General features: G+C 38.1%; 1 protein-coding gene and 1 long non-coding RNA gene across 2 annotated transcripts in view; one reads left to right on the top strand and one right to left on the bottom strand.

Annotated features, from left to right (window-relative positions):
- LOC121667105 overlaps positions 1 to 14280 on the top strand; it is a 74104-nt gene that overhangs the window by 38316 nt on the left and 21508 nt on the right. The window lies entirely within an intron of this gene.
- Positions 4790 to 13780, bottom strand: LOC121667104 (protein FAM240B-like). Its single transcript, XM_042033348.1, has 3 exons — positions 13523 to 13780; positions 7567 to 7715; positions 4790 to 5101 (listed from the first exon to the last, which is right to left on the bottom strand). The coding sequence occupies exons 2-3, from the start codon at positions 7710 to 7712 to the stop codon at positions 4969 to 4971; spliced, it is 279 nt and encodes a 92-aa protein (XP_041889282.1). The 5' UTR covers positions 7713 to 7715; positions 13523 to 13780; the 3' UTR covers positions 4790 to 4968.

The raw sequence follows: 14280 nt of genomic DNA, 5'->3' as shown, positions 1-14280 counted from the left end.
TGTTTAAAACACTGGCCACTAAATAACACACAGGTAAATACAGACTGCTGAAAGAGCTGGGAATAATAAGTAGATTTTTGAATTGTCTGTCCTGACTACTGGATTTTGTATTCAGTTTTGTCTTAAATGAATAACATTATGGATAGATCCGGTTCTTCTTGGTAAGACAAATAATATAGTAATGCTTAATTCATGAATGGAAGCTTTCTCAGGAAGTATAAGACTTTCTAGAGCTACTCTTTGGTTCATCCTTATTTATCTAGAGATGCATTTTTGAATCCAGAGGTATTTTTATGTGATTTACTATGCCATATTCGCACTACGGTGCTGTTTATTAGGCAAGGTAGAGAACAGCATCTCTCAAGACACAGGCAGTTTGTAATTAGTAGGAACATTTGGTCTAGAAAATTGGTAATTATCCTCATATTCCTGTCATTTAACTGTAGAAATGAACCATACAGAGCTGTTTTATGGTTTCAGAAGCCAGATCTATTCTAAGTTTTGTGTAGGGAGGCTCTGTTCCAACACATGGAGCTCCAGTGGGTGAGTTGACCAAGCTGTGCTTAGCTGTGCATGCCAGCATATCTGGATGGCTAATTAAATTATTATTCCTGAGCTCAGCTGAGGTCCACCTTTAGATCTACATGAAATATGTTATTGTGCTTTGATCGAACCTATATTGTTTTGGTTGGGTTATACTCCTCTCTATTAGCAGGTGGCTGAGCACATTACCAAGCAGCTCAGTAGATCAAAGTGGCTGCTGCTGACATCCCCACACTAGACTATGTGTGGTTCAGGGGTTATATCAGACTCAATTGAATTTGTTTCGTTGGGCCAAATATCCCCATTATGCAGGTGTCTCAAAACTGTAGAGCTAATGCTTGTCTCAGATCCTTAGAGGCTAGGGTCCTTCACCTGTGCTTAGAGCACAGCTTTTGGTCTGGTTTTGGTTCCTCAGAAAGAAATCTGGTTTGTATGCATTAGATTGGCTGCAAACCAGTGTGTGGTACATGCAGACAGTCAAGGGTTTAGTTTAAAAAATGTTTTTCCTGCTCTGAATTTAAGTGCAAATTCAAGTGGAGCAGCTGACAGGCGTTGAGTTGCTGCATCCTGCCTGTAACTGATGGTGTGGATGCTTTACCGTGGTGTCCAAACGAAGTCAGACTGCAGATTAATGTGGTTTATGGTCATGCTTTAGACTGCCTCGATTTAAGTAAACCAGGCTTCAACAACTGGCCGAAGCTCAGAGTTAGTTTAAGAAAGCAAACTGCTGTTTCTCAGGCATTAGTCGCTGGTTCCTGGCTCAGACAGTGCTTAAAGAGCAACAGCGTGAATGGGTAAAGATTGTGCTCACCATGTCTGTCATGCACATAAATCGTCATGCTAAGTCGGTGCTCTACAGCTGACATCAGTATGCCAGCTTAAGTGCATGATCCAGAACTATTGCATCATATATCATAAAGTTAAAGTCCCATGACCAAACTGCTAGTCACTGACCTATCCTGTACAATTTTAGTTGTTTACTGACTTAGGCAAGTGCCAGCTGGGCTGGTTTATATGCTGATGTAAGACACGGGAACATCTTGCTAGTGCAGGGTCAGGGTGGTACTGATTATGCAGATTATTATTCAATTCATTTCATAACATTCAATATTCATTAAATTCATTTTCTATTAGGCAAATTCATAAACCTTAAGAAAAAAAAATCTGAGTAATTAGTTTATCTTCTCAAATAACTACACCAAATTTCTTAATATAGTTACTGAAATCTAAATTTTCATTTGGGTTTTTTTCCCCCCATTGGAAAGATGGAGGAACTAGGGACACGGGAGTTAAAAAATGCTGTATTCCATTGAAGTGACCTACTCTCCCAACAGCTTATGCTTACTGTGTATCCTGTTTTATCCATGGAGGCCATGTATATGAATGAGACAATTTTTTAAAATATAATGATTCAACTTTAACAGACTTTTGTTTGTTTATTTTTTTATTGAGAGCCAGGTTTAACATTTTCAGTTATGAATGAAATGCCTGAGTTCGGGCTTGAATGTCATAAAAGAAAAGTAACGAAACATTATCTGCCACCTCCCTGTCTGCCTTCAGTTTTGCAGCTTGCAAGCAGCAAATCTGGCTACATCTGAATACTAGACTTTATTATTTCTCATACCTGATACCTGTCTCAGTCTGGTTGTATGTGTAAGTAGCAGTGAAAATTGGATGAACACCTGCATTTGGGAACAGAAACACCTGATGTTCAACGCCATGGAGATGTCAGGTTACTGCTGTCATGTAAAGTGTGTGCTAGAATAGGTAACCATGACTAATGCACATGCACTTGAGCAACTCACAAAGAAATGTTTTTTGCTAAGTGTGGGAGCATTGTGGTTTTTCACACTTGTGATATGCACACACTTTGCTGCATCAGAAATCCATTCACAACTGAAATAGGTTCCATGCACTTGTGAAGGTAAACAATGCCCGCAACACTCCTTTGGGGTGTAGCTAATATGATGACGACTGCTTGTAGAGGAAGTGATTTCACATACCCGTGGATGCCCTCAGAGGTCCTTACAGAAAAACGGCTTCTCAGAGACCTAAGGTAGTTTTTGGGGGAGTGCTGAAAATTGCTTTGTGGGAATTGCATCTACTTGTGTAGTCTTTTTCCTATCTTACATAACTTCATAAACAGCTGGAAAGAGTGTCATAAAAGTGTTCCTAATAATTAAAAACATTGACATTAAGTGTAAAAGAACAATAAATTCTTATTGAGCCAGCTTTTCTTGGATCTTCTCACACTGACATGGAGTAGGGCTAAGTTGCACTGATGTGGGTGACATTATAACACCATAAATCAGTGGTTAAGTTAACAAATCTAAGAGATCTGGTTTTCAGAAGTGGAGAATGTGGCACTTCTCCATTTCAATAGCCCCTGTCTATGTCCTTTAGCTACGGCTACAGTAAGGTAAACTACTCCAGTTTTTTGGTACGTGGCAGCTAGTTCAGGTTGTGCTTGATCCACCTCACTAAAGAAAACGTTTAGCTTGGGTGTCATGTTTTAGGAATGGTATTCCTCAGTGTAGTACTCTCACTAAAAACAAAACCACAAACCTCTGGTGACAGATGAAAGGCAGAGATTATCTCCTGAGATAAGAACAATTTACTGGAAACACTAGTGAGATAAGAAAACAACACTAATAACAAAAGTGCTCAAAGAGAGGGTGATTTACATGCAAAAATTACTGCCCGATGTGCGCGACCCCAAGGCAATGAACAATGGCCGATGGCTTTTCCACCCGGACTGTCCGCCGACCCCTAGCCACTTCCACCTTCTTCCCGAAAGCGTCCTGGACTTCCACCCCGCAGATGTGGCATGAGGTGATATAGAATAACACCCAGACATGGCCACAGGGCTCCAGGCTTCAGTCCCTCACATCTACTGTGAAAAATTAACTCTGTCCTGGCCCAAACCAGGACACCGGGTTACAGAAAATAACTTTTTAGAGAGTAGTGGGAAATAAGTGGATGCAGAAGAGAAAGACCAGTCTTTCAGGGTAGAAGCAGCTAAAATTTTATTATTTTTTCAGCATTGCTTGTCTAATGGAAAATAGCCACTGAAAGAAACAATTGCATGCTTTTTTGGGTCAGCTTTTAGGAAAAGAATCTCGTACTACAATCCCTTCAGTTTTCAGCAACAGAATAACTTTTTATAAGTTTTTAATTGTTTTAACCCTTCAAGGAATAACAACATTTTTGTGACAGCTTGTTTTTTTATGTGGGAGCATTTCACTTTGTAGAAGTGAGAACATTTGGTAAAACTTTGTGTTTTAATTAAATATGTTTTAAAAGGACAAAGAAAGCATTTCTGTGAGGTCAAAATGGCTAAATTGTTGTTCTGTTTTGAGATTTATCAAATGCATTCCTATCTACTTCTTTAGTATAAACAAAGATTCAAAGTAAATTTCTATCTGGCACAATACTGTTAGAGAAGAAGGGTTGTTTAGACTTATGAGTCTTCTCTTACATACCAAAGATTAATTGAAGAGAAAACAAATAAATGTTTTAATCCAAAAGACTGGTATTAAATACACAGACATTTCGGTAAACAGGGAACACTGTTATTGCCCTGTGTTTAGTTATTCCTACCTTTGTTTCACCTAACCCAGAAGAAGATGCAGCAGTTGTTTGGATTAGTGCATGTCAGGTATGGCAAGTGATACTTTGTAAAGAATTTCTGTGCTGTTATGACGAACTGATTCACTGCCTTCTCTTTCAAACTCTCACACTGACTTGCTCTTACTACTCTAACACTTGTCAGACTGGCTCATAATGAAGTCTACTGGCTCAGTAGTCTTTTTCTTACATACCCCAAGAAAGTTAAAATAATTTCCTCTGTTCATTTAATTATTAAGATCTGTAAATGTTCTTATATGTTGATCAGAAAAGTTCTATTTTTTCTCCCCTCGTTCCATTAAAGAATATGTTTCTTCTCCTGGCCAGCTGATCAGGCTAATCCTTAACTCCCTCTACTGTGGCTCATCAAGGCAGACAGAACATCTTATGTCTACATTAAGACAGACTCAGTGAGCTGTGTAAATGGAAATGTGCAATTTTGCATGCAGCTGTCTGAATATATTATTCCTATTAAACAAGCTGCCCTCTTTCCTAGCAGTATGTTGTTGTCACTTGGAAATGCAGAGTTACATAACAGAGTCCTGGTACATCACAGTAATAATATATCATGGAAAATTAGAGTTGTCTGCCTCTCATCTATTCCTTTGTGCTTTTTTTCCCCCTGTGGCATTATTCTTGCACTGAATTTCAATAGGACTTTAATAGTAGCTCTAGTAAATAGTTTGGAAAATGGGCAGAATCTGACCGTTTGGTTGTTCGGCAGTGTAACTGCTAGTTTACAGGTGCATGCAGAAGGTCAGAATCAGGCCCAGTGCTTGCTGTGTTTACACAATAACTTTAAGCAACAGTTTTATCTGGTGAAGGAAGAGCCTCGATAGATACTGGAGTCATTTGTTCTTCCCGTGTTTTCATGTGCGCCTGGACCTGCCTTACTCGACCTTCCAGCCGCAGAGTCCATTCCTGACGAAGTCTGCAAAGAGAGTGCAAGTGCTTAGCAATTATTGAGCCAAATCCTTCAAGTGTATCCAAGGCTTTTCAGCAGGGTCGAAGCTTTCCTCTCTTTCATCACCAGAGCACTTGTCCTGTATTTATTTACCAATTACACATCCCTCTAGCTTGCTAGATTGGGAATGCAGGGGAGAAAGGGATAGTGCTGATGCTATCAGTGGTTGACATTGCTGGATTCCGAATGAGTCAAACAACTGCTGAAATACTGTCACTGTGAAGAACTCTGTTTTTCCCTCTGGGGTATTCTCAAAGCCACACAGAAGTACTGCCTATGCAGTAAGGTCATTCAATGTGTAAATTAAAAAATACAATTTTTCCCCAACCCCTCAAGTTCTACTGTGAAATGCTGTGGGGAAGAGCAGGCTGAACTTAAAATATGTCCTTTTGGGTAAAAAAAAAACAAACCAAAACCAACTCTGCAGACCTTGTATGTGTTTAATGAAAGGAATTGATGTCACGTACAAGAGGATACACATAGCTGCAAGACAGTAGTACAGCAAAACCAGAAGAGAATATCTCTAGGGACAACTGCAAAATATTGTTGGCTGGGTTGTTTTCTGAAGGGAATGTTATGAAACATCTGACCCAGCAATATTATAAGATTAGCTATTATATGGTAATGTCAAATGCATCACAGAATATATGGGTTTTTTAATTACCTTTGGTATGGTGAAAAGAACAGCAGCCAATGATTTCATCTGAGAGTAACCCATCAGTAGCTGTTTCACATGGGTGCTTGTGTTATCTTAGATTCTGAGTTTGGTTTTACATTGTGTTTTAAACAACCTCGTCTTCAATATTCTTTCATGCATATAGTTAAGCCTCAAAAAATAGGTACGGTGCGTTAAGAAAAATCTGCCTTTGAGAACACTGGTGTTTCTCATCAGTGTCCTACGTGTCTCAAAGGGAGCACTTGCCTTTATGTAAAACCACGTCATCCTCCTGAGCACCTCTTATGTGAGGTAGTGGATATGTATGTTTTGTTATGAAAGTGCCTTTTGACTCCTGAAAGAATCTTTTTATTCCAAATTAGAGAACACTTTGTGAACTATCTTTTGTGAGCTTTGACTGGGCAAGACACTTTGAAGGAACTTGCTTGGGTCTATTTCACGGTTGTGATGGGTCAGTTAAGACATATTGAATACGTAAGTTAATACATTTTCAAGGTTCTTTCACTGTGTTTCTTTTTTTCTCTTCAGAGAAGACCTTACAAAAACTTTTAACATTTTTCAGCTTTGTGAAGTCAAAAATGTTATCTAAACCACAAACTGCATTTTGTTTTCACTGTCTTCTCACGATAGTCTTCTGTGATCTAGAGTGATAAATATTTCCAGTGAAGCTGAACTCTTTCCTGGATTTTGTCATACATGCTTTTTCTCCAGTAATTTTGTGATTGGGATTTGGAAACACTACTGACTAGCTGGAGTAGGATACTGGAAGCAGGATTGTCTGCACCTGACTTTTTCAAGACACAAGGCCTGCCCAGATCTTGATTTCCAAGTCTCTAAATGATGACAGTACTTCTTTCTTGGGCACTGGGGTCAAGGTATCTAGAATTTTTTTTCCGAGAAACAGCCCTGTAGCAGCACCTTCCAATTTGCTGAAGTCAAATTAGCTTATGTGAATGTCACAGTTTTGAGAAAAGTTTGTGCACGATAGCCTTTATTAATTTCAGGAGGAAAGCACAAAAGGAAACCACACAAGACATGGTATTTCTTGTCCTCTGTTTCTGGCCATCAGTAGTCAGGGGATTCACTTAGTGTGCAGGAGACTCTGGTTCAAACTTCTGAGTTGTAACAAGCTGAACAAATATTTGAAGAAATCCACCACATTTGTGCAGGGTATCTATACCACAATACAGCAATACAGGTTTCTCTAGGCAATCCCTGTTGTTTTGTACCGCTTTGTAAAAAAAGCACCCACACACAAAACCAACAAAAAACCCCCACAACTTTTTCCTTTGAATGGGAAAATCTCATGGTGTCATTTTTACCTTTGGGCTTATATGATATGAAGGGCTGTTAAACATGATAAAGGTGCCGCGGATTTTCTATTCTACAGATTAAGTGGGTGGTTGTCCCTTTAAAGTAATGCTATTTTATTTATTTGTGTGGCTGTACCAGTTCCAGGTAAAATTCCTGCTATTTTCTGGCTGTCACAAGCCATAATTCCAAAGTGCTTTATTTTTTCATGGCTATGCTCCAAGGCCTTTGAAGAATGCTCATGAGGTTTAAGGGTGAGGGGTGTCTGAGTTTCCATGCAGAAGAGCCATGGTAATATGAGACAAGCAGCTGTGAGAGGAAAAGTGCCAAAGATCCAGAACACAATCTGTGCTATGAATAAAGCAGTACAATAACAGGTTACCTTATTTTAAAACACGTGATGACATGCCTTGCTCTCTTGTGGAAAAGAAAAAATACCACTTACTTGTTCAGGGCACTTTTGCTTAACCTAGACTCTTCAGCTTCTTGTTGTTTAGTTTGCTCTTGGATGACCTTTTCCCAGAAGTTCTTCAGCTCTTCCGCATCATGACCACCCATCCTGTGGTGTCTAAAGTTCGTATGCTTGCTCATTTTCTGAAAAGCAATTCAGAGGTCAGAACAGTCAAAAGCCTAACCTGAGGCAGGTACTTTATTACTTAGCCTCTTGAAATGTCATTCTCATGAAGTGCTATTAAAATAAAGTATGTCACCTGAAAAGAGTAGGTTACTAATGCTTAGTCTGCCTTGAACCAAAATATAAGGCATTGAAACAGGCCTTGGGTGACAGTTGAATATCATAACTATGTTTTCTTACTGAGTAATGACTGCGAGTGGCACAGTTAACTGAAATATTGTGGATGCCTCAGTGTGTGTGAGATTTGAAGTAATTTTAGAAGAACTTGTGAAAATGCTTTCAAATATAGTGCCATTGTCACTGAAGTTCAGATTAGATGTGAAGGACTTTCCTGTTTTCTATCTCCCATATTCTTAAAACAGATCATAGATGGTTTATCTCAGGGAAATTGATTGCTTCTAAATGATTCCTTTTGCTACTCCGAATGATGTCATGCACAAAATATCAAGGTAATTATGAATCTGAAGTTGAAGCGCACAGAGTGCAAAGCGCTGGGGAGCTTGTTATGGTCTTGTTCTTTATTTTATCAAAATTCAGTCTTAAATATGGTTAAAAGTAGATCTCATTAAAGTACAGGATCAGTTCCAATAAGTGAGAAAAAAGACAGAAAATAGGCAAATATGTCCTTGCTAAATGCATGTTATTCAAACATTAAAATGCTCATCATGTGTCATGTCCTTGTTAATATTACCATATTGTGTTGGTTATCAGATCATAATGATACTTTGAAAAGTTAAGTTCTGTTGTTTATTTCCTGAATCAGTCTCCTCCACTAAGGCCCAACAAGAAGTGGGAGGATACAAGAAAGAAAAATTCTAAAAACCTAAACTCCAGAGTTTTCTATTACTAGATCAGCACTTAATTTGAGGTTTGCTTCCTTATGTTTATCTGTATTAGATACTTCTGCCAATGCTCCACTCAGTAATGCTGATGAATTAAGGCCTCATAGACCTTGATACATACTTACGAATATTCTTCCTAGATGATTTCATACTTTAGGAGCTATCCTTGATAAATACAACAAAGACTATGCTAATGTAGGCCAGTCTGAGGAAACCTTTACTTCATACAATGCCATAAAGTGAAAGATCAGAGTAAAAGAAAAGGACAGTCAGATGTAACACAATTAAGGCAGATTTCTCTAAGGTCCTACTATCAAATACAGTATTTGAAACTCCTGGCACCTTAAAAGGACACGTAAGTAACTTCTGGGCATCTTTATAGATTGAATATTTTAGATTTGTCTTCATTTTCATGGATCTATTTTTTAAGAAGATCAATAATATCAAATAATATTGCCACACTTGGTGCAAAGTCTGGCTGGACTGGAAAAACTGCTTAACAAAAAGAAAAATCTCTTTGAGATGCATTATTTCTCCACTGGGAAGTCCAGTTGCTTAAAGACAGGCACAGCCCAACTGGAGTGATGAGTATGAACTGGTTAGGCCATGTAATATATAACCTCCTGTGTGATGGGGTATGAGTAGTTAGAATGCTGGTCCTCTTCACAGCAAGGTCAGCAAGAGCTGCAGTGCCACCGAAAGAGCCAGGTATTTCTCTCTGAGGCAAACAGCATTTTTCTAGTGTTTTCCTTGCTGTGGACTGGGGATGCTGTAGATGTAGCACAGCATGATACAAGAAGAATTGTTGCATTGGCATGGGTACAGCAGTTCTACTAACACCTTGTGCTAAACATGTTTGGTTTGGCAATGAAGGTGGTCTAAATAGGAATATGGGTAATCTTAATAATCTTTGGCTCACTCTGAGGCCCCAAAATAATAGTATTATTTAAGGCTGCGTCTGGCAAAAAGATATGCATGTCACGGATGCACTGGAACATGCCCTATCTGTGTCCTAATTCTATAGGCCTTGAGCAGTGTTAAAATAAATGCTCTGGTAATAGCTTGTTACAGCGAGTGATGGAATCTGATTATTTCATCATTCCTGGATCAGCAGGTCACACGGGTCTTTGCACCATTTAGAGGCTCTTCTATCACTAGCAGCTGCCCACTTGACACTCTACAGATAATTATCCCATTGCCTCAGAAGCCAAGTGCAAGTTGCTGACAAACTGAGGCAGTGTGCCCTCCAAACCCTATTATACTTTGCCTCATATAAGAATCTGCCATAACACATTAACCTTTAATTAGAAATGAAATTTTTATGATTATTAAACTTCTAGTTGAAGTTCTCCGAATGGTACAAGAGGGTCTCCAGTCTTTATCTGAGGTTTAAACAGGTTAGATTTTGAGGAGGTGCATGAGGGTTTTGGCTGCTTTAGGTTTCGGCTGCTCCACTCAAAAGAACAACCTGTGATCAGAGAGGTGCCCAAAAGATGGAGGGGAACCTGCAACTTTTAGTCAGCTAAGTCTGTGGGTCTTTTTGTAAGTCAAGAACATTTGGTATTAGTTCCTAGGAATGTCAGTGACAGTTAATATTTCACATGATATTGCTGTGTCCTTGCTAAGACAGATTCTTGGTGTAAAACTTTTGAAGACTGTGCTGTCTGCATTGCTGGCCCGCACCTTTCAAGGTATGATGTGTGAAAGCATCCTATCTTTGAGCCTGGCATTACAACATCTAGGTGTAGAGACTAGGGTTCATGTGTGCTGTATAATACCTCCTTTTTTGTTTCTAACTGAAAGATTCTGCTTAGGAGCTTGGTTTGGATTTCTGAGTAACTCTCTGTATCAAAACAAAAATCTTTATTACTGCTCCAGATACCAAGGGTTTGTAATTTTTTTTCTTTCTTTTTAGATGTCCCAATAACATAAATTGAATTTACACTGACATTTGGACTTAATGCCATCAAACTTGTTCTTGATTCTTTCACTCAGATAACTCAGGGCTCATAACAAGTAGAGCAATTAGATTTTCCCTGTAAATAAAAACCACGCTTTCTTACAGTCACTTGACCATTTTTGTCTGGGTGGAAAGTGTGCAAGGAAAATATGTTCATCATTCCAGAGATATTAAAGGAAAGTTGTGGAGGTGTCTTTCTGACTCCTAATAGCAGCTTGTTTTAACATGTTTATTCACTGATACGAATGTAAAATAAACAAGAGCAAGTATTTCTATTCATTTAAAATTATTCATTCAGAAGACCTGAAATATTGTCTTATTTGTGAACTGAAAATTTTTGTTATAAAACTTTCTGCAATATATTTTCAGTGAAGGGTTACCAAAATGTGCATAACACTGGTGCAAGATGGACTCCCTTATTAAATCTTCAATTAAGATAGTTAAGGAGGAACTATTATTATGTTGGTTTTGCAGTCCTTCCTGTCCATATGAAGTATGGTTCACTGCTTTTTTAGAGAGCCAAGCTGATACAACAACATTTAAATAAGGATGAAATTATATTTGGTTAAAGTGGCTTATGCATTTGGTAGCTCTAAAACTCAACTGTCAAAAATGTGTAAGTGTGTACAAAAGAGTTTTTACAGCATTCATCATTTATGGAAATTAAATTATATGCTAACATATTATTAATTTATGGAGAATGTCCACAAGAAGAAGTAATTGTAAAAACAAAATTAATGGCACTGTAAAAGAAAAATCTCCTACATTTATAATCAAACCCTAAATCAGAGGGTCATGCAGCAATCTGTAAGACAGCAAATCACTCTTGAAACACAGATAGCACCTACATATAATACATTGTTTTAAACTCATAAAATCATAGAGTCACAGGATATGCTGAATTGGAAGGGACCCGCAAAGATCATTGAGTCCAGCTCCTGGCCCTGCGCAGCACCATCCCCACCATGTGCCTGAGAGCATTGCCCAAATGCTTACTGAACTCTGCCAGGCTGGTGCTGTGACCTCTTCCCTGGGGAGCCTGTTCCTGTGCCCCACCACCCTCTGGGTGAAGAACGTTTTCCTGATATCCAACCTAAACCTCCCCTGAGGCTTCAGCTTCAGGCCATTCCCTTGAGTTGTCTCACTAGTTACAAGAGTGAAGAGATCAATGCTTGCCCCTCTGCTTCTCCTTGTGAGCTCATGTCCCAGAGCCAGTTTAAAAGAGCTTTGAAGGGTGAATGATGAGCAGTTTTCCCCCTACAGATCTATCCCATACAAGGGAGAGTAAATTTTGCTTCCAGCTGTAAGTTATATGCACAACTTTTATTCACTGGCACAAAACCAGTATAGAAAAAGCCGGTGGTACAACCTTCTCTCATTTAATCTGATCTGCGTCTGAATGTGCTTTGGAAAGGTGTTAAATTAGTAGGTTTCCAAATGTTCTGGTCTTAGCCCCTGCCTGGTCTGCATATTTTGAATTATTTTAATCTCAGACTACCTCTGCTGAGGTACAAAAAGGAGTTTTAAAAAATATCCAATGCAAGTAATTTGTCTTCTGCACACTTTGTAATTTCTACTTCAGACTCTTTCTGGAGAAATTTTAAGAGTCAGAAATGGCTCTTGGTGTTTTCATCAAAAATTGCTATTTTGAGTTACCTTTATATGAAATAAACAAGCAGGAGAAGAAAATAGTTTCTAAAGTGTCAGGAGATATTTTTTACCCTTTTTCAATCTTTCTATTTAATATGTGTCTTAAGCTAGAGATAGTCTTAAAAATTCAGTGTTCTATAGAGACAGACTTGTATGCAAAATATTTGTGCTTTTACTTTTTAGAGAAGTATTTAAATGCATTCAGTAAAACTGTTAGGTGAACATGTTTGGAGAAAAATATCAATGTGATTTTTAGTCCAAATGATGCACAATTTAAAGAATAATTGGCTTGGCTAACAAAAAGAAAACCACGTTATGTTTTTTTCCTTACTGGGAAATATTTTAACCAGTAATGTAAAACAATATTTGAACATTTCCAGTTTATTTTCAAAATTTTTTCTGAAAGACAAAGTCTTTAACAAGAATGATATTTTATATATACATATATATCTATAGCTATATATATATCTATCTTAAAAATATTTTCTTTCTAAAAGTTGGAGATAAGTCTAATTTTAACTCTTTCAATGAATTTGATGATTCAGCCAATTTTAATATGGAACACAAGCTTATTCCTGGAAGAATTTCCATAGTCACTTCAGAGGTTTTTTTGGTGACCATTGTAAACAATGGAAAGATTATCTTTGACTTTAACTAGACTCAGTCCCTTGGGTCATATCATGACCATGAGCTGTTTTATCTTTGTCAGGACACTAATATCCTATTCCTTTTGCCCTTCACCAGGGTTTGTTTGTCTAAGCATGGAATATGTTCCAGCATTATATATCTATTACGGTTATTGCAGAACGGGCAGTTCAAAGCCTGTTTATGGTGCTCTTTAAAGAAAAAAAAAAGCCTCAAAATTCTAAAAAGTTTTAAATTACACACATAGAATGCGTAATTTTGATGAGTCTCCCCTTACATGTTCCTTTTATGGTGGTTTTCCTTTCAGTTGAAGTGTGTGTAATACAGAAGTTCTGGTAATACCAAAAAAGATAGTAACAAATAATAGCTTAATAACTGAATTTACAATTAGAGTAAAATGAAACAGTGGCAGGATACCTCTTATGTTGTATAAATCACACAGGATCAGACTAATTTCCACAAGGGTATACTGAAATATACATAATTTCAGGTCATAGATGGAACAAGAAGAAAACATTGCATGATTGAACATTGAACAAGAGGTTCAAATTTGCATGATTTAACAAAACATTAAATAAATGTACACCCATGTATGTCTAGGCAGGTTTAATAATCAAGACAGGAAGAGAAAATCTTATTTTGGCCAAAATACAAGAATATAAATGCTTACTTTGATTGTATAGTAGCTTCCTCTTCTGTCAAAGTATGGTTTTCTTGAGTGATTACTGCATCATGTCAGTTTTACCCCTGTGTTCCCCTTTTCAAGAGAACTCCAACTGCCAGGAATAACTGATGAAATCTATTCATCCGTCACTCATTTTTATTTGGGAGTGACGACATCTGCTGTTATGAATTAGCTTAATGGCAGGGGGGAAAACAACCCAAACCCACAGTCTAATTTTGTGAAGTCTGCACCACACCACAAGGAATGACCGGACAGTTACAGGGCGCAAACTCTGAATGCCACGTTTCATCTGTGCTATAAATTTTGGCAGGTGCCACTGATGTCATGACTCGGCTCTGGAGAAACTGTTACTCTTTGACAAGTGTGGATCACTGTGGCATAACTTCCATATGACTTGCAAGAATTCAGCACTGTCCCCTCCAAGAAAAAGGATTGATCTGAAAAGAACATGTTGAATAACACAGCGTGTCTCACATTTGTGCTGCTGAGTGACTGACAGATAAATAGATTTCTTTTTCACTCCTTTTGAAGTGTTGGTCTGTAAAAGCACCTGGTAGACTACATGACAGGATTCCAGCTAAGCTGTTAATACTCTCAATAGTGCAGGAATCTGGCCAGCTGCAAGCTGAAACATAGCATATGTAATTTGTTACAGAACTTAGCACTTCCACTTCTTGGACAGATTCTTCCTCCCTCCACTGGTACTCCTGGGTGAACAGAAAAACACAGGCAAGTAAGGTGCT

Source organism: Corvus kubaryi, unplaced genomic scaffold (assembly GCF_017639235.1).
Source record: "Corvus kubaryi isolate FWS band 111438036 unplaced genomic scaffold, C.kubaryi_AGA036_p1.0 37357, whole genome shotgun sequence".
NCBI classification, from domain to species: Eukaryota; Metazoa; Chordata; class Aves; order Passeriformes; family Corvidae; genus Corvus; species Corvus kubaryi.
The sequence above is the reverse complement of the archived record's forward strand: the minus strand, read 5'-3'. Positions and strand labels throughout refer to the sequence as shown.

Coding starts and splice junctions, on each gene's coding strand:
- LOC121667104 (XM_042033348.1), bottom strand. CDS start 7,712: ATGAGCAAGCATACGAACTTTAGACACCACAGGATGGGTGGTCATGAT. Junction 5,102..7,566: donor AGCAAAAGTGCCCTGAACAA/GTAAGTGGTATT, acceptor CTCTCTTTGCAG/ACTTCGTCAGGAATGGACTC.